Consider the following 26,330-nt stretch of genomic DNA (forward strand, 5'->3'; position numbering starts at 1 on the left):
ACACACTTCAACACGCACACATACATACACACTTTACTATTTAAAGCACATTTCAAGTATTTCTCCGAATGGAATTACACAGACCCGGCCCAGGGTGTGTTTAAATTCTGGTTTCTAGTCTCATCAACTGCAATCTCAGCTCCTCGTCCGCTTTTTCCTGTAATCAAACCCTTTGTTCCAGTTCTGAAGGAGCTCTTCCTCAAACATGTTGCATTACACGCCAAAGGGCCACCAGCAGCAGGAAAAACCAGCAACGCCTCTTTGGTTTTCTGCGCTCCTCCAAGCAACCAATTTCTCAGCAAATCTGACCCAGTAATATTTAGGAAACATTAAGAACTGTGACATTTATTTAAACGGTCATTACTGCCAATGAGCAGATCTGGATACTCAGGGATGAGGCGGGACAAATTAAAGTAGGTCCTGTTAAAAAAACAAAAAACAAAAAAAAAATATTACTTGTTATTTTATATTAGAAACCCAAACATGTGGCACAAAAAGAACCAAAAAAACAGCTAATATACAACAGACCAGAGTGATTTAAAAGAAGCTGCTGACCAAACCCCCTCATGTGTCGTTTTACAGAGCCTAAACCGACTGATGGCCGTGTTGAAGAGGTAAAAACAGCATGCTGGGCATCTCAGCCTGTGCAGGGTTCTGCAGAGTTATTCTGTTCAGAGTTTGTTCTGGACACGTCAAATCCTCCAGCAGCGGCTGAACCTTAAAGCTCATGCCGCTTCACCAGTTCCTCGCCTTTCTCCTTCAGGCGTTCTACAACAAATGAAACTAAGACAAGAGTTCAGATTCAGCCCAGCGATCCAGGGGGACCGGCAGAGGCCCCCCCCGCGCCGTCTGCAGGTTCAGCCTTTGTTGATGGAGTTGTAGGACGGCTGGGATCCCGGATCCAGGGGTTTGCTGGCGGCCTTGTCTTTTAGGCGAGGGGGAGTCGGGTCGTTGTCCACCATGGGCTCCGTGTCGTCGTCCAGCACAGAGTCCTCGCAGCGCGGCAGCTGCAGGAGGGTGGTCAGGCCGTGCATGTCGGCCATCTTGTGGAAGGTGCGCAGCAGCAGGTACATCATCATCAGCCCCAGGAACAGGTAGACTGGAACAGCCAAACAACAAATTGTCTTAGGTAACTCGTTCTGAGAAAAGCTTACATTTTTTTCCTTTAATTCTGCAAAAATAGCATTCTTTGTCTCTCCTGGCGAAGCTTTGTTCTAACCTTTTTCTCACAACTTGCATTCACAGCTCTTTAAGCCACTTTGGGCAATTTAAATTTAGGAATTAAAATCTTAAAATTTCCCCAATTTAATTTTATAAATATGTGCTAGAGACATTAAATAAAATTCCGTATACTTTCCAATAAAAAAGGTTTTTAGCAAACAAATTTAAGGACTAGATCTTTAACCTATATCGAGCCCTTTCAGCTTTTAAGCAGATTAGTTGTGAATTGTATTTTTCTGAAAATAAAAAGCATAAAATAACTTTTTACTCCAGCTCAGATTCTTGTTTGTCCCGTAAGGAAAAAAATAAATCATGTGTTTTTTTGCTTCCATCACATGACCGTGTTAAAGTGGCTCAAAGAAGCAACTCTTCAGGGAAAACATGGCAGGCGTACAAAGAGCTGGGAGCCATGATGACTTAATATGCAGTTAATGGCAACGGTGGGTAGAGAAAGAGCATTTTTTACTCAAGTAAAAGAAAAAAGTTGACAGCCTAGAAATGACTAAAGAGTAAAAAAGTATCCAGTAAGATGGCTATTCAAGTACTGAGAAACTAATCATAACAGCTGATTATTTAAGATTTCAAAATTATGTAAATCAGACAGACAAAAATATAAGGTTATGTGCAAATTCTGGTATTTTCTGAATCATCCTTTCAACATTAAACTTGAAAGCAACAGCAGATAATGTATATACAGTTCATTAGAAAAATGCAAACTTCCAATGACAATAAATGCCGTTTACTGTACGTTCATCTGACCTCCAAATGGCTCAATGAGCTCAGCAGATAGAAAATAACATTAAAATAACAAAGTTTGTGTACAAATAAGAAGTCTCACTTTAACATAAACCCCAGGTCTGTCGTCTCTCTGGTGCATTTTTGTTTAAAACAAGTTTGCTCTTTATACATGAAGTTACTCACAGCAGGTCGAGTAGCCAGAAATTTCCCTCTCTCTCTCATTTAAGTAAAAGTAAAAAGTACAGTGCAGTAAAACTACTCCTAAGTAAATGTACCTGAGTAAATTAACTAGTTACTATCCAACTCTGGTTAATGGTAGGAGGGCTTAGCAGTTAAACTTATTTTAACAGACGTGAAAAAGGCAGCTGATTAGTTCGAGGAATTTGAAATACTACTAAGTGCATAACCACTGCAGCTGTTTACATGGTGATAATAAAAAGGAAAATTTCTGGAGAAGTCAAACCATCATGGAGTGAGAGCAGCAGCTCACTTTCTGTACTTTGTAATCCTCCTCAGAACCTGCAGGGACTTTTATTTTATTTATTAATCTGGCTTCTCCTACTCCGTCATTGCACAATCCTTCCCGACTGGAGGAAACCAACACAGCTGCTTCGCTTTAAATGCTGGGTCTCCTTCCAAAAGACAAAGTTAAAAAGAATTCGTCTCCGAGCAGCCGAGGCAGCAAAGAGCAAAAGTTGGTTCAGACGTGCAACATTAGAGAGCTGAAAGCTTTCAAACAGACGCCAACAAGTACCTTCATTCATATACTTATTTTCTTATGTGTAAAATTGGACAAAAATATGCAGGACTTCTCCAATTTTCCAAAAAGTCAAATTCTGCAAATGAGGGTGACGTTAAAAACTAGAGATGCACCGATTAGATCTTTGAGGTTGATCAGACGTTTGAAAAGATTCGACTTACTGTTTGTTACCTTTTTAGGCATTTTAATTTCTCTTTAAGAACTATAATTAATTTTGAATGCTCCCCTTGCATCATCTGTAGTTTTTCTTTCTAGCCTTCCTGCCCTGAGTAGAAGTTTATTAGCTCAGAAGATGAGAAAACAGGCAAAAATGTAAATATTTGTCCTCTCATTTCAGAAAGTTAGACATATTGATTAAAGTGAAATTTTAAGCCTCAATTTCTATTAATCTTGATGATTATGACTTACAAAAACCTAAAATTCAATCTCAGAAAATGTTATTACATGAAAAAAATATATATATATTTATATATATTTATATATCTATCTCATGGCAACATTCCAGATTCTCTACGGGGTTCTGGTCCGGCCAGTTCACCGGCCAATCAAGCGCAGTACCATGGTCACTGGACCAGCTGTTGGTACCTTTGGCAGTGTGGACAGGAACCAAGTCCTGCTGGGAAATTAAAGCAGCATCTCCATACATCTAGCTGGCAGAAGGAAAAAAATTAAGCGCTCCTAAATTCTCAGGTAGATGTCTGTGATGACTGAACTTCAGAAAACCCGGCGGATCAGAACCAGGAGATGACACGGCGCCCCAAACCATGGCAGACTGTGGAAACTTCACTTTGTCTGGACTTAAAACAATGTGGATTCTGGGCCTCTCCACTCTTCCTCCAGACTCTGGAACCTTTGATTTCCAAATAAAATGAAAACGTCTTTCTTTGGACATTGAACCACTGAGCAACAGTCCAGTCTCAGGCAACAAATGCTACATTCCTGTTCCCGTATTCACACAGATTCCTCAGACTAAAACAGAGCTATTAGTGGCATTATTTTATGAATTCTACAATTTTTTTTTAGAATTTTATCTCAGTAAGATAAAACTTATTCACAAAGTATCTCAGGCCTTCAGAGAGCTCCTAAAGTGACAAAATGTTAGGAGTAGTGAGCTGAATGGTGTCTGAAACAGGAAGATGGTGGAAATGGAGACAGCTGACTGGCTGATCCACCACCTAAACAGTGGAGGAAATGAGCACAAACTTCTTTAACAGTCATACAATTATATTATTTAGATAAAATAAACTTTATCATCTCCATAAGGGGAAATTAGTTTCAGCAGCCCAACAGGTTAAAGGAGGCTCTACCTAACGTCATTCTATTGATAAATAAGAAAAATGCTGGATACATTGCAAAAAGGGAACTAAAAGTAAGTAAACGTTTCTTGAAATTAGTGTAGTTTTTCTTAACTTGAGCATGTAAATAACACTACTTGCCAATGGAATAAGAGCATTGCACTTAAAAACAATTTATCTCTTATTTCAAGTGCAGACTATCTAATTATCTTATTTTAGGAGTACAAATATACATTCCACTGGCAAATAGTCTTATTTAGCTGGTCAAATCAAGTAAAAATATACTAATTTCAAGAAAAATTTACTTTTAGTTCCCTTTTTGCAGCGTAATCATGAATAAAAAGTTGAGAAATTTACACAGAAGATATATAAAAGAGGTGATGAAGTATTTTCTGTAGTAGATGATAGTATCAGAAGCCTGAATGATGATCTATAAGTTTGCATGTGTGATGCAATCTCCTGGCTTTTGATTGCTTCACTTTCCAGGCCGGTGCGTAAGCACCAAGACGCTCAGAGAAAAAAGGCTCATTGATCTGTGGAAATACGATTCAAAGTCCGCCTATCTGCACCGTGATCCAGGGAACAATTCAACATTCCTTCTCCTCCCAGAGATGACCGGACAGATGAGCTGCTGTTCAGTTTTTTTATTCATCCTTTTTTTCTCCATTTCATGTCGGTTATTTTGCCAAATGCAACGCTTTATACAAGCAGGCGATCCCTGTAAAATGCTGACAGGTGAATGCGCATTAATATCAAATAGAAAACAGGTAGTAAAGTGACCGGCAAGTCAACTTAAAAATAAACAAATCTCAATAAGGTGACTCAAAACATTTTGATACTGTGTGAAAGTTAATAAATATTGCTAATTTCTATCATCATGAGACACTAATTCCTCTCCTTTGATCACTGGGAGCGCATTTGTGTTTTTTTTTTCCTGTACCATCAACCAATCAAAGCTCTTAAAAAGACAACGTCACACCCAGCAACAGGGTCAACCACACCTCCTCACTGAGATAAAAATGTCCGTCGTCTCCTCACTCAGAGTCGCTTTCAGCCACTATCTGAACCTCTCTGAAGCCAAGATTCATAGGAAAGACTTTTCTCTGAGGGCACTGGTGTGTAGCCACTCCTGAACCAATGTGGAGGATCCATGTGTGAACAGCAGCTTTTTATGCACTCAGTCCACTCCTTGTGAAGCTCCTCTTGGTTTTTACAGGAGCACCTTTTCCTTCACTCCACTTCCTATGAAAACACAACTTTTTCACGACATTCACATTTTCTGCACGTCAAACTAATTGAAAACCACTTAGGGTGGAAGAAAAAAAAAAAAACATTTCCTGATCCTCAACTTTGTTTAAAATAAATAAAAATACCACACTAAAAGCTGACGACACTAACACTTAATTCCAAAATACCAAATTCCAGTCAACAGATGATTTCTAAGTGAATCTCCAGTTAAAGGAGGGAGCTAGCAGATCTTAACGAGTTGTTGCTGATGGCTTATTGGTAGGAAACAAGAAAAAGTCGTCAGCTAAAAAAAAACAAAAAAAAAAAAAAAAAAAAAAAAAACCCCATAAGATTCTGAGACGCCTTCAAAAACGAAAAAAAAAAAAAAAACAAAAAAAAAAAAAAAAAAACACCTAGTGGGGAAAAACCGGTTTCATTTCAAACATCTTCTCATGAAAACGCCAAATCTCCAAACAACGTTGACAAAGAGGTAGGAAGTAATATGTAACTTGTAGCGAGAGTGAACATCAAATTGAAGTCAGAGAGGCGTTTCATTAAAGAGGAACTGACCTCCCAACCCTGATGTGCAGCAGAGAAAAAAAAAAAAAAGAAATAGAGAAGCATTGAGGTGCTACTTCTCACATCTGAGGTAAGAATGAAGAGCATCTGCTCAGCCACAACCGTCAGCTTTACACCGAAGCACAAAACGATTAACACCTGCTAAACAAAGCTTTCTCAGAAAAGAGTCCTGGGCTGTTTAAAGGTTTACCTTTGGGACTAAGTGGGGATTTTCCACCTAACCGGTTCCTGTGCTTAACTGACGCTTTCTTTTGGGTTCCACCACTATCAGCGGTGCCATCTCAGTACCAACTCCTAACCAAGCCAGAGGGGAAAGTACAACAGCAAACTTCATCAGTTAAAGCTACCTATTGACAAGCCACCTCTGGTTTTAAGATCCTTTAGATACTTTATCCTCATTTGTTGTTTGCAGTCAGCTGCAGGCCGACATCAGAATTTGGACATTTGTTGGACTTAAGCTCAGCAAACATTACCGATAGGAGCACATTTCAGGATGAGGGAACACCTTCTTATCAAACATACAGTGGAGTTTAAAAAAGGTATGCGACTGTCACAAGGTTTGATGTTACACACTGCAAAAACGGAACTAAAAATAAGTCAAATTTTCTTGAAATTAGTGTATTTGTCCTTGATTTAGGCAGGTAAATAAGATGATTTGCCAATAGAATGAGACTTTTGCACTTAAAATAGGAACAACTCATCTCCATAGTCTTATTTAGAGGGCAGAATATCTAAATATCTTATTTTAGGGGTCGAAATACTCATTCCATTGGCAGATAATCTTATTTACCTGCTCAAATCAAGGACAAATACACAAATTTCAAGAAAATTTGACTTATTTTTAGTTCCGTTTTTGCAGTGCAAAAATTTCAGCCAATAGGACAAGTTGGGAGTATACAATTAGGCTAAAGAATAAACATCTGCTTTCAAGAAAAATATCTGGATGTTTGTGTGGGTAGAAAAATAATCTTGCTTCGGTTCTTCAATATAAAAAGAACACAGAGCGAACACTAGTATCTTTCTGCTGGTTTCAGTGGAATTTCAAGCAAATTTAGGAACTGAAACACACCAAACATGACTGGCAACAATGAAACATTGTTTATCAAATGACGTCACTGCATTTTAAATGGTGAAATCTGAATACATTTTGTTCTGCTGATGGAACAGTAACACTCACCCATGACAGCAATCTGATACAGCACTCTGTACGGCTGCCCGGGCCGCGCGGCTGGAACGAAATCGCCCAGTCCGATGGTGCACAGGGAGATGAAACAGAAGTAGATGCCGTCTAAGAACGTCCAGGACACCTCCACACCGCTGAAGACGGCCGCCGGCGCCACGAAGAAGCACAGAACCACCACAATCACAAGCAGCAGGAAGTGCACGATGGTGGCTGGCCGAGGCTTCAGGCCCGAGCGCTGCAGCAGGCTGACCGGAGCGAGGACCAGAGGGTGCATGACTCTCTGCACGCAGGCGGTGAGCACCAGCATGGTGAAGGGGACTCCCATCAGGGCGTAGACGATGGAGAAGGCTTTTCCAGTGTCAGACAGAGGAGTGGGGTGACCATAACCTGCAGGAACACAAAATACTGGATTTAGATGCAAAAAGAAAGATGAATTTGAAGATACTTCAAATGGCCATTTAATTTTAGGATTATGATTTTTAAGCAGGGATGCACGATACATCGGCATTAACAGCGGTATCAGCCAATTTTAGTGATTTTTTTTAACATATCGGTATCTAAGTAAAACAGGGGCGATATTAACAACCCAGGTTTATTTCCAGCTAGTTGCCCTTTATGTCTGTGTTTAAAGAGGTGGAGGTGAGGGGTTGGTCATTAGGTCATGTTTAAAGTGACAGTGATGCATTGTGGGGGTGTGTGTGTGTCTCTAGACAATAACCCACATTCAAAAATTCAGTTTTCAGTCGGTCCAAACCTTTACAAACTTGAACCATGTGTGCGAACACACACACACACACACAGGAAAATATCGCTTATTGGACATGCAGCAATGCAATGCAGCAATATCGGAAATCGATATCGGCCGGAAGTTTCCATATCAGTGCATTTTTAACATCACCAGATTAGTAAAAAAATAAATCACAATTCCTGAACCAGACACTTAGCCAGAAGGACAGAAAGGCCCCTTTTCCACAAGGGACCGAGAGAACCTAAATTATCATCTAGTTAACACACCAAGTTAAGCATGCTATGGTATGATCCTAGCATGCTCATCATTATTATTTATTTATTATTATTATTATTATTATTATTATTATTATTATTATTATTATTATTATTATTATTATTATTATTATTATTATTATTATTATTATTATTATTATTATTATTATTATTATTATGGCTGCTAATACAAGAGCAACTCTAGTATTAAATGCCCAAACACACGATTACAAACAAAAGAAAAACTAACCCGCAAATCCTGGACCAACAGCTCATGGAGGTAATGGAACTGATCTTTTCCCACTTCCTGTAGCAGCTAGCTGTGCTACACCAAAACAACTAAGTGAAGAAGAATACCTGAGAAAATGTAACTGAGGACAAGCTGAGGACCTAGAGTCTTGATCCCAAGTGAAAAGTCCGACATCCAGTGGAAGCAACAGTTGATGAGGATGAACTCCTCATCCAGTCATCAGGCTGGACAAAAGAACTGGATCCTTAAAAGCTTGAATAGCCGACAGACTTTTTGCTCAGGTTTCATTTATCTAATGTCACCAATGCAGTGCTGACTCATCCTTACACAATTTCACACCCATATGTACTCTGAAGCATAACCAGAGCAGTTGACATGCCTCCACCTGTTAGCAAACATCTTAAAAAGCAACACCACCCAAGCGTCTCACAGGATGAACCGTTGAGCAAATGACCAATAGGATTTCAGCTCCCCTTTGATGCTGTTGTCCTGGCAGCGACGTACAGCCTGTAAACGTGTCTGTGATGATAAGTGTGAATCAGAGATGAAATATTCCTCCAGGGTGGAAAGTTTGATTTCATGATGAAAAAAAATAAAAAATAGGCCTAAAAGCTGGACATGACTGAAACATCATTAGTTTAACTTTGTAGTCCAACTGTTAATATCTGCTTTTAATTTCCATTTTCCCCATGTTTTATTTTGTTTCTACATTTTATTCCAACTTGCTTTTATTCTTTTCTATTTTCCTATATTTTAATCATATAAAGCACTTTGTTTGTGATATTGAATATTAATATTGCTGACATGTCCGATAACTGATATTTACCGATGTACATACACATTTATGCTTCTGCGATGATCAAATTTTACAGTTTTGTACTGAAAACCATTCTAACTGAATCTTTGAATGTGGGTTATAGTCTAGACTTCCATGCTGCTTTTCATAAGTCTTCTTTTTAGCGCCTGGAGAACTGGGTCGGCCTCTCTGGTACAGCTCTCCACTGGCTTAAATCCTACTTAAAGGACAGGGACTTTTTTGTATCAGTAGGTAACTTTACATCAAAGATGACAAAAATCACATGTGGGGTTCCCCAAGGGTCCATACTGGGTCCCCTCTTCAATATCTACACGCTCCCTCTAGCTCAGATAATAAAAAAACATCAACTACCATAACTATGCGGACGACACACAGCTCTACATCACTATGTCACCAGGTGACTATGAACCAGTTCAAGCACTGAATAAATGCCTAGAAGAAATCAATGCATGGATGTGCCAAAATTTTCTTCAATTGAATAAAAACAAAACAGAAGTAATAATTTTTGGACCAATAGAGGAGAGATCAAAAGTTAGCACACAGCTTTAGTCGCTTCAGCTAAAAACCACCAATCAGGCCCGAAACCTGGGTGTAGTGATGGACTCAGACCTGAACCTCCAAAAGCATCTAAAGACAGTTACAAGGTCGGCTTTCTATCACCTGAAGAACATTTCTAGGATTAAAGGACTGATGTCTCAGCAGGATCTGGAAAAACTAATCCATGCGTTTATGTTTAGTAGAATTGATCACTGCAACGGTGTTTTCACAGGTCTGCCTAAAAAGTGGATCAGAACGCTGCAGCTGATCCAGAACGCTGCTGCCAGCCTGCTCTGCAGAACCAGAACCAAACACGGAGAAGCAGCATTTAGTTCCTATGCTCCACTTATCTAGAACAAACTTCCAGAAAACTGTAAAAGTGCTGAAAGCCTGAGTTCCTTTAAATCAAGATTAAAAACACATTTGTTTAGGATTGCGTTCATTTGTTCTAGTTAAACTGTTTTACTGAAACATCATTATTTAACTTTGTAGTCCAACTGTTTTTAATATTTGCTTTTAGTTTCTATTTTCCCATGTTCTATTTTGTTTCTACATTTTATTCCTACTTGCTTTTATTCTGTTTTTCCCCTCCTTTATTTTAATCATGCAAAGCACTTTGCATTGTCTCTGTACTGAAATGTGCTGTACAAATAAATTTGCCTTCTTTCGACACCGTGAAAAAGGCCACACTGCTGACATAGCATCTCTATTTCATTTAAAAAAAAAAAAAAACACAATCCTCGCTGTCTCTGTCACATGATCCAAAAAACAAACAAAAAAACAACAACAAACAGACGCATGACCAACCCCCTGACCGATACGATATGTTAAAAAAATGACTAACACTGGCCGATTACGATGTTAAAGCCGATATATCGAGCATCCCTGTGCAACATCTTGAAGCAAATGTGCATTTTATGTTATGTTCAGCCATACTGGTGGCTGTAAAAAACACGCTTGCAGAACTGATGCTATGCTTTGTGATTACCATTCGTTACACGCAGGCCAACCTTACCACAAAAGGTGGCCGTGTCGACAGCAACAGGCCAAATGGACAGATTAGTCCTCTGTCCAGTGGGCGCTGTGTGACGCCCTGAGTGAGGCCGTCAACAGCGAGCAAAAATCACGATTACAAAGAGTAAGCAGCGAGCACCTAATTCCTACAGTATGCTTCCATGAACTGCTGACTGATATGCAAATATTAAGGCTGCAAAATATAAAGAGGAAAATATGCATTTACAATACTATTGCTTAAAATTAAAAGCTGTTCTTTGCCATTACGCAACACCTCACCACTCCGGGAAAGCGTTGCTAATAATATAGATTGGGTCTGGGCATGATTGCATAAAACTTTAGTTTTAATAACCAATAACAATATTACTTGTGTGCAAAGGTTGCACACAAGTAATATTGTGATTGCAATTTAGCACATGCAGATGCTGTGATGAAGACCAACTACTGTGCAGCTCTACGGTCAAAGGAAGGAGACATTTGTACATGACAGATACAACTGGAAAGGAAAGTAATGAACTGCTACGAGTTTTGGATTAAATCAGATACCCCGTTTACACTACCCCTTTTTAACTGTGCCGAGAACGGTCCGAGCTCGGTAACTGAGATAACTATCGAGTGTAAATGGAACGCAAACTGAACTGAACCGAGCCAGACACAACTGGACCGCACTAAATCTAGACCAGTTCCATGTGTGGGTTCGGCCCGGTATTTTCAGTGGCTCAGTTCTCTGATATCAAAGAGCGCATGAGCAGACCGCGTCATTTCCTCACAGCCAGCTAACATTTCAGACATTCATAAAAATACTAGCTTCCCTACCGTGACACACGGTTTCCAGTGATGATTCTGCTTAGCAGTGTGATGAACCTCAACGTCTGTCGTCGTTTCCTGCGTCTAAATCCTTATTAGATGTTTGTTTGTCTTATCCACTTCCCAAAAGCCGACTGTCGAGTAAATTCACCAAAGGTTGCCGTCCTCGCCTGAGTCTCCGCAAACAACGAAATATCACAATTATAACCAAGCTTAACTTCGTGAATGTTACGGACGCCGCCATTTTTATTTGCTTGATTTCCTCCTTCAATCCTAGAGAGCAGTAGTACCACAGATCGTCACTAGGAGGCGAGGAACCGAGATAGCATGATGTGTAAATGGTCGTCACAACCAAGCTCGGCACGGTTAACTGATCCAAGTTCGGACCGAGCTCGGCATGGATCGGTTTAACAAGGGTAGTGTAAATGGGGATAGTGACTGCTGTGGCTTCCAGCCTGAGGTTTCCTGGCATACAAAGGCTTATATAGAGTCAAGGAGTCATCAGTGAGGAGGTCTTTAGGGCTATGAAGATGCAAGGTAAAGAAAGTCATGGTAGAAGGCCAAGTTACAGAATCAGTTCCAGCTGAGTTCAAATAGATTTCATTTAGGCTGCACTTTAAAAAGCATCCTCTGTTTTACCCGTCTGTGTGAAGTTCCAAGCATTTTAAAGTCAGTGGAGTCATTTGCAGCATTAGAGCTCATATGTTTCACTGACCATGCCACCGACTGCTCTGCAGGTCACTACAAAGCTTAAAGTGTGAACGATAGAGAAACAGTGTTTGGAGATATTTAGGCCACTGAATGATAGGTTGACCAGAAGGCTGTAGAGACCACTTTAATGTAAATTGGTTGCATGATTGCTCTGCAGATGTTTGTCTTCACAGCACTGGAATCAGGGTCCAAACCACCAGAATCCTAACGGAGAGACCAAGTCACGCGGCTGCTGTCCGTGTAATCATTTTGGATTGCCGTGACTCGGATGATGGGCTGCGTTTTCTTCCTGCATTTGTTTCAAATAGATACAAATTAAACAAGTACACTAAACCGGGCCAACAAAGAGCTGCAGAACACAAAGATCCTCCCTGTTCCGTTCCACGCAGGAATTTGCATTTCCTCAGTGGGCATGTGAGCATTTTACAGTACCGTGTCTGTGACTATCTTGGCAGCAGTTGACCAAGATAACAGCAGTTTGCAATGAAACAGCAAAACATACAGTCGTGTTACAATAGCTTCCTTCAAAGTGTTATAGGCCAGAATGGGCATGTTCAGTTTGTAAGCCTGAGAGGATGTTTTAACTTCCACCTTTTAAACGTTGATTAAATAGAAAATATACTAATGAAGAGTTAAAAGGACTGGAAAGAATTTAAAACACTCTGTATAAACAGCAGTTTGAGACAAAAGATGTGATCATAAGTTTAACATTTTCTACCTTTAATGCAGCAGTTGCACAGCATTCTCAAACATCTAAAAATCAATTATGGTGAATTGGATTTATCTGAACTGAAGTCCTGTGTTTGTCTTCACAAAGATTTTGGATTATAAAGGCACACCAAATATTCTTCCCCGGTGTGTAATATCACTCCGCCCCTTTATGTACACATCTGTCTCTGTCGGCAGGGGCAGAGTAGCTGGACTACACTGTCCTGTTTCTAACATAAGGCCAAAATAAACGTAATTTTTATATTTAATTAACTTACTAGGTTTATTGTTGCTAGCGCGTACTCCAGGCATTACAGTCAGGCAGTCTTGTAGACAGCTCAGGGGTCCTATCAGGTAGTGACACAGTGTACCGTAACGCTCCTAATATCCATTGAGTGGAACGGCTATGTTGCTAATCAGTCGTACTTACACAATTTAACAGATTCATGAGCAAATTCTGCCACATAAAATGATCCAAAACAAAGACCTATAAACACATTAATGCTGAATTAGAGTCGATTCATTTCATACAAACACTTCAGTGTTTCTGCAACCAACGGTGGGTCACTTTCTCACGATTTACCGTCATGTCTCAGGTACATTGTGAAACTAGCTTTAGGTTGTTTTTTTTCTAGTCGAGGCACAGCTGCTTCTTCTAACTGAAGCGGGCTGTGAAGCTGAAACCCAGGTTTTCAATCTACATGGAACATTGTTTTCCTTCCAGACAGAGTTCTTGCAGTCTGTTTTTGCCACAACTTCCTGCTCAGACAGGAAACGTGTTAAAAGCCACGGACATCACTGCTCTTCCCTCAGATGGGTGGGGGCAGCTCTCCCTGTGTTGGCCTCTCTTGGGCACCTTTGCTCTGGGGGTCCCTTCGGGCATCTGGGGTTCTGGTTCCCCTGGCGTCAGCCTCGGTGCTCTGGGGATCATTGGCTCCTCACAGCCCCTATTGAGCATTTTTCTTATGGATAGACCCTACATACACATGTGCACTCTCATAAACACCTACAGGTGCTTGGATCCAGGTGCTTATATATTCACTTCTACACAAAAATCCCCTATTATTATCTTCAGCTGTCACTTTATACATGTCATATTAAATACTGTATATTCTTCAGCAATGTATCAAGGTGTTGATATTTTGTACCTGGAATATTTTATCGGCTGGTTCTGCTGTCATTTTTATCTCTCTCTCTGCAGGTGTAGAAGCAGACTGAGAGGATGTTATATTGCTCTCTGCTTTTCTCCCTTTTAGCATTTTGTCTCGTCTGTTTCCTTTTTTTACCTTCTTGTTTCTGTATCCACGGAACCTGAAATAGTCCCTGCATAAAATCTAATAAACCTTCCTGCAAATATAAATCAAGCGGAGCACTACGGCAAAAGCAGTAAGGCTCCACTTGTGAAAGTAAAACCTGTTGGGCTCTTTTTGGCATTAAGACAACAATTCTTAAAGCTACACTACCAGACAGGACACAAGAAAAAAAAAAGCCACAGGCAAATGATCAACATAAATTATGTCACAGTTTCTTTTTGCGTTAACAACCAGTCAAGACATCGAGCTGAAAGATCGGTCATCTTTTCTGCAATTCCTTCTTCAGTTTTTCATTGATACTTTGATTCTTTAATTTAATGTACTGTAAAGTTCTCCCTTGAGCTGTTTGACTGCAACCTTTGTGTTACATAGTATTGTGACATGTCAATCATCTCTGGGGGCAAAGGGGGGCCAATCAGGTTTCGGGGGGGGGGGGGGGGGGGGGGAGGGTCTACTGCCCCCCTGGCCCCCTCTAGCTCCGCCCATGTCTGTCGGGCAACTTTAAAATGTGACACCAGGACAAGACACTAAGGAATGCCAGCTTTCACTAAACTCTGCTTTTTGGAAACATAAAGGTTTCTCACTCAGCTACAGCAAAGAAAGGTTAACCGAACCAGAACTTCAGTTTTTTTTTTTTTTTTTTTTTTTTTTAAAAACAGTAACAAGGTACGTAGCGCTCTCAGCACCTAAATGAATCATTCACCTGAAACGACATTAAGCTGAATGTAAACATCACTGGTACTAGAAAGAAAACAAAAAGCCTAAAGTCCAAATCCAGCCGGTCCAAAACTCTGCACACTGTAAAAGACAAGACTGCAAAAGGACCGAACGTGATCTTTGTTTATCAATACACCTTTTTTTTTTTTTTTTAAATAACACTTTTTCACTTCACAAATTAACAGGTTTCCACAACAAGGACTTAAAAATACTGTGCAAAAGTTTTACGTCATCTCTCCTTTATACAGAACCTCTAAGCTGTCAGACTTTCCAGTTTTATTTCAAAGAGGTCTTGATCAATATTTCCTCAACAAGTTTTTCCTTGAACTTCAGCTTTTTTTCTCTCAGTGTTCACTCCACTACTCAAACTTTTTTCATATTAATGTTTTATTTTTTGCTGTTTAAGCCTCGTTTTTACTCCTAACCTCAACTGCAGTGAAATTAATTTGGACATAAAACAATTCTAAACCGAAAGGAATGGACCAGCATTGTGTCTCTGACAACTTGGCAAAGAATCTGTTTTAAACCAAATCTTTTGTCCCTTTGTCAACCGGAGCCTCTGATAAAGACACGTTGCTTCCATTTTTTGTGGACTCTATGAAAGAGACCAAAGAAAATGTTATTTCAGAGTCGACAAGGTGATGCCCCAAAAAGAAAACTTGGCATACAGTAGAGGAGGATCCCTCAGGATCGTCATCTACTCAGCAGGATTTATCCCCGTTTCTTTAACGTGATTTTAACCAAATGCACAATATTTGCTGGAAATGAACCTAACCCATACCAGCCATGACATTTACACCCCTCCCCCCCCCCCCCCCCCACCCCAACATAAAACTGTTCAGCCTCAACATTGGTGGCGTTCCACTTTAAAAATCAAAAGGGCATTCTTACTTCTGTGGACTCCAATATGCCATTGATGTAGCTCTGTAGCTTAAAATTTTTTTTAAAAAAAAATCCAATAACAACAAACAAAACCAGCGCCCACAGCCGAAGCAGCATTGGTCTACATGTGGATGTGCAGGTGAGCGCAGACCTCACAACTGAGGGGCCTCTATGAAGCTCAGAGCAAGCATGGGGAGATGCAGGAGGAACCGACCCGAGGTTCTGCACACTGCAGGAGGTTCTCAGTGCCAAGAGTGCCACAGAGTTATACATTATTGAATAATAATTCAAATGCAGAGTAGTTTAACTATGTCATAGTAAGTGAATTTAATTACTAAATACATGTTTGGAAAAGTTCATAATTAACGATAAGTGAAATATTAACTACTGCAAAGCTTTAAAATCCGGTTCGCCTTAGGAGTCGGTAAGGCCTTCAGCAGCAGCTCTGGTTTTAAAAGTTACAAGTCAATATTCACATTTAACTCCAGTGCTGGTCTATCTGAACACAGTAGAGGCTAAAGTTGTCAAAAATATCAATATTTTGATAAATAGGAGTTATTAAAATAGTTAAGATATCTTCAAATCAATTAGAACGGAGCCATTTTAATCTTCCCAAGCTGGCACACAGCGACAGTGCTGACACTCCCCTCCCCACAGAGGCTCAATTAAACAATTATAGCTGAAAATTACAACAAACAGCATGTGCTGGAAGTTTAAAAACACCACTAATCCAGACTACTGTCTAAGATTGCCGCCTTCCCTAACAAGACAAACGCAAAAGCGTTGGAGGTTTTTTGTGCCCATGGGGCAGAAGAACAGTATAAGCCAAGAGGGTAGCGAGCCTTGATGCTAACTGTGCTAACAATTTGAAAAGGTCAGCAACGCTCCTGTGTCTGCAACAAGTAAGAAGTAAACAAACAGGGCAGTATAAGCCAATTTAAGCAGTTTAAATATTAGGCACCTAAGGACAGCCCAATCAGCCCTCTGTTGTGTAGTCGGCCAAGTCCGCATCTTTGATACGAGGGACCCTGGTGCCAATCCTGGTTGCGTCAGGAAGGGCAACTGGTGTAAAAACTGCCAAGTCTGTTTGCAAGTTGCCATTAGTTTCTGTGGCGGCTCCTAGATGAGAGCAGCTGAAAGGATTCAAGGACAGCCCTATCAAGGTGTTAAATTAATCGTTTTATTTCAAACAATCCAACGAAATATAAATTTCAATAAGCAATTTTTCACCTCTAGGCAGAGCTTGAGCACTGTCTGTAGACCAAAACAAGACGTGCATCAAGCCACGCCCATCTTTACCACGCTCCAGCACTCGGCACCCATTTCCCCTTCTCACCCATCGACTCATATTTGCAAAGGATAAATACACAGCAGTACGGCATCACCTTTCAGAGGAGCATGTCTAGTGAAGAAGTAGCTTTATAATACTGTTAGAAAGAGAACAGATTTGATGGGATAGCATTTTATGGGCAGGGAACGGGTAAGCCCTGAGTGGCAGCTGTGCACGTACGCATGGCCGTCCTGGGTATGTAATTAAGAGACTAGAGGACACAGAGAGATGGTGTGTGATGTAACCGTAATCCATCTAAAAAGATACCTTTAGTTCTTCACAAAAGCTTTTTTTTCTTTTAAGTTCTATGTAAAATAATTATTTTTTTCTTATTGCTCTGTGAACATGAACACTCATAAATTAGTGATTATGTCTGAAAAAGGAGGGGGTATGAAGAAGTGAAACTTATTTAATCACCAACAGTCTTCCTGATTCCTAGCTGGTAGGAGTTCTCCCCCTGAGAGGAGCACACCGCTCCGTTCTACCGTAGGTGCCGTTCCCACAGGAAGATGTGCATGAGCAGTCGGCTCCATCGGCTGCTGGATGGTAAAGCGCTGAAATGACCAGTGCGCTCTTCATCACCCCCTTTGTTCAGTGGTAAAGCAATCAGCGGCTAATAATAAAACGCTGAGCTCAGAATGAAGCCTTCATTTTGAACAGAAACTAGTCAGAACCTCTATCAACCTACTCTGCATTGTGCAGTTAATAAAAGAAAACGTGATGCAAAAATATTTTTTACTTGTCTCTCAATGGATCTCTCTGCATCAGCTGCAAACTGACACACCCTAAAAATAAGCAATAATATTCAACAGATACAGACTCACAGGTACATCTAAAGAGGATATTAACACTTCTACCAATCGCTATCTTGGCCACCGTTTGCAGTACAGGGTAGTGACACTCTTAAATTCTAGTTTTTATTTCCTAAACGGGCACCAACTTCCCTTCTGTTTGTTGGTTTTGCCCTAATTAAGACAATTAACTTATGGTCATACAGGAATAGTTTTATATTTTTAGGGTTCTCATTAGAATCAGCTGTTTTATTTAAAAAAATATGTTTTTTGAGAGATAGAGTATTTTTGTTAGTATCAGTATTGAGGTTGAAAGTTTAGTGCCGTGACATATTTAATTCAAACAATTAGAGTTACATCATTTTAATTTGTGAGTCTCAATATTTTCCAACGACTAAAACAAGCCAGTATTTTTTTTTTTTATTTCTTTTACATGATAGCTTGGTTTGAGCTTAAAAGCTGTTTTATGAATAAGATAAATATCCAACCTGTAGCTCCACTGCAGCCCTAAATAAAACTATAGATGGCTCCTCAATACGTCATCGACCTCCTCCAGATTTATTCTCCGGCACGTGCTCTGAGGGCCATCTTCAGCTAATAGTGCCTAAGACAAGGTTTAAAACCAGAGGGGACAGAGCATTTTCTGTAATTGGCCCCAGACTTTGGAATACTTCACCCCTCCATATACGAACAGCCTCCACAGTGGAGTTTTTTAAGTCACATCTTAAGACCCCCTTTTATTCTTTGGCCTTTAACACCGCATAGTTGTGTGGTCCTTTGTGTCCTTTTTAGGATTTTTTTTTTTTTTATGTACAGTCAGGGGCGGTTCTAGACAGGGGCCAACAGGGGCCTATGCCCCTGTAGAAATGGCCTGGGCCCCTGTTATGGCCCCTGTACTAAAAGCAGGATGTTAAATAAACTTCTCATAATTATTTGCAATGGCAAAGAAACCATAACTGATTGGTCACTTTGACCATATTATTTTTTACCTATACAACTTTACTCTAAAAAGAATTTAAAACTTAAGATGTTTCACGTTTAGCTTTAGCCATATTGAGCAGGGGGCAAAGTTTTCAACTGCTAGATCAGGGGTCTGAAACCTGCAGTTCCAGAGCCACAAGTGGCTCATTTAATATTATTACACAGTTAAATATGGCCATTTTATTATTTTTATTTTTTTTTGTTCTGTGCCCCTGTGAAAAAACACTGGCCCCACCTTGCCCCCCCTGGTAAATTTGGTCTAGAACCGCCCCTGTGTACAGTACATTGGAAACTTTTCTGTTGTTCAATGTGCTATATAAATAAAAAAAATAATGTGTATCTAGAATTTGTGGCTTTTAGCTGCTTGACTTAAAATGCCCCCCACCCACACCATCAAGCCACCCTTTGGAAGATTTTCTAGATGCGCCCCTGCCAATTATACAGCCGCGCATCGTCGTGAACATCCAGGACACGTGGCAAAAACACCAAATTACAACCTCAGCGCGATTAAATACTATTTTTAAAAAACAAAAAAAAAAAAAAAACATCAATTCACTGCGTGGTATTTGAATAAAAAGATTCGCCTACAAGTTTTCCCCTTTGTTCGGTTTGCGTCGTGCGCAAAAAAAAACAACAACAAAAAAAAAACCCAGCAGATGTTTTCGTCGCCCAAACTTTTTGCGCAGCTCTAACGACTCACCCACAGTGGTGACCAGAGTGTTTGCGAAGAACATGGAGGACGCCAGGTCCCAGTTGGACGTCCCCGAGGAGTTCCTGAGGACGGACACGCCGTACTTGTTGGCCGCCAGAACCTTGTTGAGGAACAGTTCGAGGGACGCGGCGTTGACGCAGCTCTGGTTCAGGAACTCCTCCTTCAGCCGCTCCATGTCGCGGCGCAGCTGCTCCTCCACGGGCCGCTCGATGCTGGAGAACACCAAGGCTCCGAACAGCAGGTAGATGACGTAGAAGAGCACGAAGCCGGTGAGCAGCAGCCACGACTTGCCGACGGAATGCATGGCGGCCCGGTGCGTCCCTCCGACTGCTCGCCTCCTGCGCCTCTGCTCTGGGTGAGGGAGACCTTCTGGGGGCCGTCCTATTTGAACTTGAACGCCGCCTCCTGCGTCCTCCTCCCACCGTGCCAACCGGAGGGTGTGTCAAGATCTGAGCCGTCCAGGTGCATCCTGACTCCTGCTCATCATCATTTCACAGCCAGCTTTCTTCAGGTAAAAACGTCAAGGTTTGACATAAACTTTGTTAGTTGCGCACAAAAGCGCTCTGAGTTTGTCCTCATGTTGGTTGCAGCAGCAGAAATAACAGACTTTTTTTTTTTTTTTTTTAGCTTTTGTGCAGCATCCTGTCTCCTTCCTGACAGTAACAGGGATTACTCTCCCCATGGAGGATTTTTGCCTTCTTTAGGGTCCTATTTTAATTTTTTTTAAATTAATTAATTAATTTGAATTAGGACAATGCACATTCATCAACATGTCAGCTTAAATCATCAATGTAAATATGCCAGAATTAGCACAACAGCTAATTTGCATCCGCTGTCCTAAGGCAGGTAAGAACAGTGAACATTAGGCAAGACAGAGTGGACACAAACAGATAAGATGCCAATAACATAAAATCACAATAAAATTAGGTTAGCAGGACCAAGGAAACAGATCAATTCACCTGTGAACACATGTCTGGTTAGTTTTCAACTGATGTTTCAAGGAGATTTTATATGTAGGCTGCACAGCCCCTAACATGTGATGGCAGTGTGTTCCCTAACTGTGTTCCTCTGATGGACGCAACCATTTGGCCAAATTTGGTCCTACACCGCTGAACTTTACAGTCTCCTCTGGTTAAAGCTCTGCTGTTTATTCTAGTAATGTTTTTTTTTTGCTTATAAAATCTGTTAGAGGAGGAGGAGCAAGTCCATTTAAAACTTTAAAAACAAGGACAAATCCAAAAAATACCTGATGACGTTCAAAGTCTAAAATGTTGTACTTACTTAAAATGATAACATAAAGGCTTTTTGTCAAGAACTTTCAGAGTTTTCTTGAATAGAGACTGTGGGGGTTTCAGAAATGCCTCTGAAGCGTGAGACCATGTGGTCTGGTGTAAGCGTATTCATGGTTACGGCTGTTCTACTGCAGACCCTGCAGACGATTCTTGCGTTCAAGCTGAAGGTGACCCATGCCAACAGATAAAAGAAAAAGAACAGACTCAATAAAAGAACTTTGTAAAAACAGAACTGACATTTAAAGTCCAAAGCTTTTGATAAAAGTGCACACACTGGTGCCCTACTTTCTCCCCCACCGACGCCATCTGCTGCTTAAACCTCAATTTGTCATCAACAATTTAACTTGTTTCCCCCTTCATTCTGAGGCTTCACACCTGTTTAAATAAAAAAAAAAAATACGTCACTGACCAGCAGGTCGTGTTCAGAGCTCTCCCTGCTGAGGAGTGACATAAAGTCGTCTGCAAATATGATCAGACGGTGTTCAGTGTGAAGGCTCTGGCAGTCATCTGTATGTAAAACAAATAAAACCAGCAAATGGAAACACAAAAAACATTCACTCAAAATAAAATCAAATAAAATCCAAAAACAATTAAATAAAACTGTTATCAAAGCTGAAGGAGTTTAGTGCTAAAATATCTGGTTGAATGCAATTACAAGTTGATGAAAAGGCAATAAAAAGTAGACTTAGCTTCTTCAAGATGTTTGAAAACATGTAAATATTTCTTATTTAGCTTCCCCCCCACATAGAAACAACCACGTATTGACAAAACTCAGTTTTGAGTTTCAGTTTTTGTTGTATTTGAAAGTGCAGGTGTTTTTTTAATCTGCTTATCTGTGCAATACTTCCTCTGCAACCACGACTCTTCACTTGCTTTGCACCACTAAACCTGATTGTATCACAACCCCGGTCTGTAGCAAAGCACCTGCTTTCATCATGAACGTCATGCACTTTTACTTTCGCTGTGGCGTTTTTGAACTGTTGTTTCTCCTCCTTATGCAACACCTGCCATGGTAAAAACAAAAGGACTTGTGTGCATTGAGATAAATCTTTAGCGGAGGTTCTCTGGGTCAGAATTATGCATATAGACTCAAACATGTGCATCTTCACCAATGTTTGGTGAAGTATCCCTGACCATGGTCAGGCTGAATTTTAATGGCCAAATAAAAATCCATTTTTAAATCAATCTACTACCGTCAAAATGTCTGAATTAATGGTTTTCAAACAAACATGCTGATATTTATAGTTGGGTATTGTTATGGCGTCTACAGGCAGCTGCCGCAGATGGGGCCACTTAAACTCCTGGGGTGGCACTGAAACTAAAAGCCATAATTTCAGGATTTTATTCTATTGTAGTGAAGCTGCCTGTAGGAAACTATCATAAAGACTAAAACGCCTACAAATATATTTTGGTTTGTTTGATTTTTAGTGTTACTAATGATCTAATGTGCATAGACCAATAACAGTACAGTTAACATTTTGATTCCTTTTCATTGTGTAATGATATTAGGAAAAAGGTGTAGATTTATTAGTTTATTGAAAAACAAAACAATTAGTAGGGGAAAGTAGATGCTGACACCCCGGGCCACCCCCTGGTGGCGCCATTGAGCTGCTAGTCATCCAAAATACTGCTGCCAGTAGAGTCCTGACCAACACGGGGAAAATGGATCATTGCTCTGCGATCCTTAAATCACTCCACTGGCTACCTGTTTGTCAAAGATTATAATTTACATAAGGTTCATTCTGCTGGGCAGGAATGAACCATATAATCCCCGCAGGTCATCAGAGACCTCTTCATTCTTGGTTCCCAGGCCCAGAACTAAACAGCAGCATTCATTTATTGATTTATAAAGTGCTTTAAAACATTGTTTAGTCTCTATACTTCTGGAACCAACACCCCGATGTCCTGAGAAGAGCCAGAAAACGTTGCTTCCTCGTGGATGAAAGTGACTCGGACATAATGAAATTTTCTCAGCTTTGATATCTGACTGTTTGGACATATTCTGAGCATAACATCAGCAGCGTTTGACGTCTGTCCAGGGTGATCCGTTAAATTCGACAGAGGTCGACCCACTCGGGCACGTCTTTTCTGTCGCAGCTAACTCGTAAAAAAATCCCACTTTTAAAAATAAGCTTGTCTCTCAGACTGACTCCCACTTTGCGGAATGAGCCTGGAGCCTGTTTTCTCCCACAGAGGTTGCTAGGCTAAATAAAACCCTCTCACCACGCTCTGTTAGTTTCTCCTGGAAGAACCCCCCCCGCTGTTGGTTGGCGTGTTTGCAGCAAGCAGCCTGACTCATGGTGTAAACGGTGAGGTCAGGCCCGTCTGTTGTCAAATTTGTTTTCTACAAGGCATGCAAAGACTCTTTTTATCATGATAGCTGCTGACACTGAGCACACAAACCTTTTAACTTTCCCTCAGACCACAAAGGGCTTCATTGATCTCCGCGCTCAGAGATCTTACTGACACATACAGCAGATCAACGTACCAGTTTGGATCAGGCCAGACAGGCAGTCTAAGTGCACCACGATAGTTTTTGTATTTGTGAGAAAAAAATGCAGAAGATGATACAAGCAAAAAAAAACTTGTCAACATGTTGTTTGGAAGGCTGAGATGACCCGTTTATAAATGTCACACTGTTTGACTGTATTTTAGTTTATCTGCCCCCTGGGTTGAGAAAATCAGGCCGGCGTAGCAGTTTGTTTACAAGATAACGCTTTTAGTCTTGTGACCAGCGAGTTTCTAACAGCGCAGGAGCTATTTTTGATCTTACTTAAAAATAACCATTTCACATTTCCTCTAATATTTATCTAGTTTCACCATTTCTTCCACAGACAAATGTCCTTTTCAGCGCATTTTCAATATGGACACGAGGTCAGCATACTTGGGAAGCCTGATGCTTTCATCATACAAATGGCCCTGGTGAGATGATAAAGTTCAGTGACGGTATCACAGAGAACAAACAAACCAGAGTTGAGCAAAGACATTGATTCAGTTCACTTTAAAGGCACCTGGTCACAAACCTGCTTGAATTAACTGTTTTTATGATGTTATTCTTACAATCCTTAGATGTTTTGGTTTTCTTTTGTCTTTTAATCAATTCCATGTTGTTTATTTATGCACCATGGTCTTGCCATATTTTGTTCATTCCTTTCAGGTCATTAGTTAAAGAAAGGTTTTGCCATATTAGGTCATTCTGTGCCCTATGCGTTCTAGTTTATTCTCTTTGCTCAATATCGCCCTCGAGTTTCCTTGTGTCTTAGTTTAGCTCCCTCTGTGTTAATTAGTCTTCCTCCCTCAGCTTCCCTGCTTCCATCCTGCTTTAGCTGTTCCAGGTAATTCCCTGATTAACCCACTGGCATCCTGTCATTCTCCACTCGTCCCTCTGTATATAAGATTTCTGGTTCTCATTGTTTCATGCTGGATTATTTCGTGAGACTGTCCATTTCTCTGATTCTTTTTGAATTCATCACTTGCTGTGATTTTCCTTGTAAGTTATTTTCTTTCTCATTAAATCACTCCATCTCACCACAGTCTGTCTCGGCATTTCAGTCATTCTCAACCTACAATCATGACAGTTATATGTGTTAAATTCAGCTGCAGTCGACGTCTTCACTTAGACTTGGACTTTTTCTGTGTTTTGATGGTAACATCCCCATCATCGTGCGCAGGCAGGCCAGAGAGGAAGCAGACGCTGGAGGCTACAGTCAGCTGTTGTCTGGTTCTCTATATTCTGAACTTAGCTGCATAAAACAGGCAGTAAAACCCGCAGGTATTCATCAGCACAGTTGTGTATTGTTGGATCTGGTGCTGAATTAGACGTTACCGCCCATGTAGGTGGTTGGTTTCACTCAAGCAAAGGTGTTCACAGGTAATTCCCTCTAATAGACTCTAATAAACTGAAAACAATGGCTTCTTAGGTTTTTTTTTGCCATCTATTCTGCCCAAAATGCTGCATTTCACTAGGCTCCAAAAAAGAAATGTTTTTTACTTGTTTTCTTTTGACATCTTTAACTTAAATTTGACATATAAACATTTAACTAACAATTTGTGAAGATTTCCTTAAATATATAGACTCTTATAAAGTGTTGTGAATTATTTTAAGTGTCAAAAGGTTTCAGTGTTCAAGGATATAACTATGCCTTTCAAGAAAAACGTAAGTTGTTATCAACATTATAAAAGACTTAAATAACTTCCTCTTTTCTTGTAGTTACACAGTTCAAATGTCCTAAATTTGACTTTAAGAATTTAAAAAAAGAAAGAAAATCTCTGTTTTCACTATTATTGCCACACCTTTTTATTGCATTTACTTTCACCAAGCCAGGAACTTCGAATCAGCGGTTTTTGACTTTGTTTCCCTGGGGTATACATATGACGTGACACCCATGTCATTTAGCCACTCTACAAAACAGACAAGACGAAATAGAAAATGAGATCCAATTAATGAAAGCGTGTCTTGTTCCTCATAAATCTAGCGAGGAGTACAAGAAAATACTCATTTAAAATTGGCCAAACATGCAGTCAGAGCAATAATTGAAGGGTTTGAAACAACTGGAAGTGTGACAAGCGAGGATGGATCAGGACCCGAGTTTTTCTCATCACCACACAAAGTCAGGAGGTTAAAAAGTCTCCAAAGTTAAATAGAGACCTAGAGTTAGACACCATCTCTACGCCAACCGGTTCTTCAGGAGACATAAAAGGCAAAACACTACCTGCTACCCTGATAGTCGGGTTGTGGGCTGTGTTAGCTGTGACATCATCCAGGGAACACAGATCATCCTGCTATTACCATCTAATATAGAACAGATTACTTGATCAATGTGAGCTTCTGTGCTTTCTGTGTCTCTGCTCTGTCTTCTCTAAGCCCCAGTGGGTGGAGGCAGATGAGCGTTCACACTGAGCCTGGTTCTGGTTCTGCTGGAGGTTCTCCTCCCTGTTAAAGGGGAGTTTTCCTCTCCACTGTCGCTTCATGCATGCTCAGTATGAGGGATTGCTGCAAAGCCATCAACAATGCAGACGACTGTCCACTGTGGCTCTACGCTCTTTCAGGAGGAGTGAATGCTGCTTGGAGAGACTTGATGCAACCTGCTGGGTTTCCGTATATAAGAAATTTTTTGACCAATCTGTATAATCTGATTGAATTTGACTTTGGAACATGCCTTGAGATGACATGTTTCATGAATTGGCGCTATATAAATAAAATTGAATTGAATTGTGTTCGGGTCTGACTGAGACCGAGCTTTTCAGCAGCAAACAATCCAGGTAGTTTGGGCTTGAAACAAAAGAAAATTATGTGAAAAGGATCGTCCTGCCCATTGTAAGGCAAGGTAAAGGCTAATTAATGTTGTGGGCCTGTTTTTATTCCAAAGGCCCCGGGAACCATGTTGGATTGCATGTCATCACGAACGGTTTCTAATCCCAGGACGTTTTACTGAAAAATATTTTGGCCCGTGTCAGAAAACT

General features: G+C 40.4%; 1 protein-coding gene and 1 long non-coding RNA gene across 2 annotated transcripts in view; one reads left to right on the top strand and one right to left on the bottom strand.

The window, feature by feature from the left end:
* kcnk6 (potassium channel, subfamily K, member 6) lies at positions 1-19,956 on the bottom strand. The gene is made up of 3 exons (XM_021321445.2): positions 19,564-19,956; positions 6,998-7,390; positions 1-1,099 (listed from the first exon to the last, which is right to left on the bottom strand). The coding sequence occupies exons 1-3, from the start codon at positions 19,877-19,879 to the stop codon at positions 858-860; spliced, it is 951 nt and encodes a 316-aa protein (XP_021177120.2). The 5' UTR covers positions 19,880-19,956; the 3' UTR covers positions 1-857.
* LOC118566661 overlaps positions 19,943-26,330 on the top strand; it is an 11,653-nt gene continuing 5,265 nt past the window's right edge. The window contains exon 1 of the long non-coding RNA XR_004933193.1: positions 19,943-20,086. This is a non-coding gene — a long non-coding RNA (uncharacterized LOC118566661). The remainder of the gene's footprint in view (positions 20,087-26,330) is intronic.

This window comes from Fundulus heteroclitus, chromosome 18, assembly GCF_011125445.2.
Source record: "Fundulus heteroclitus isolate FHET01 chromosome 18, MU-UCD_Fhet_4.1, whole genome shotgun sequence".
NCBI lineage: Eukaryota > Metazoa > Chordata > Actinopteri > Cyprinodontiformes > Fundulidae > Fundulus > Fundulus heteroclitus.

Excerpts from the sequence above, each read along its gene's own strand:
- kcnk6 (XM_021321445.2), bottom strand. The coding sequence starts at position 19,879 with ATGCATTCCGTCGGCAAGTCGTGGCTGCTGCTCACCGGCTTCGTGCTC. Across the intron at positions 7,391-19,563 it reads CACTCTGGTCACCACTGTGG|GTTATGGTCACCCCACTCCT; the intron begins GTGAGTCGTTAG and ends GTGTTCCTGCAG. Across the intron at positions 1,100-6,997 it reads GTATCAGATTGCTGTCATGG|TCTACCTGTTCCTGGGGCTG; the intron begins GTGAGTGTTACT and ends TGGCTGTTCCAG.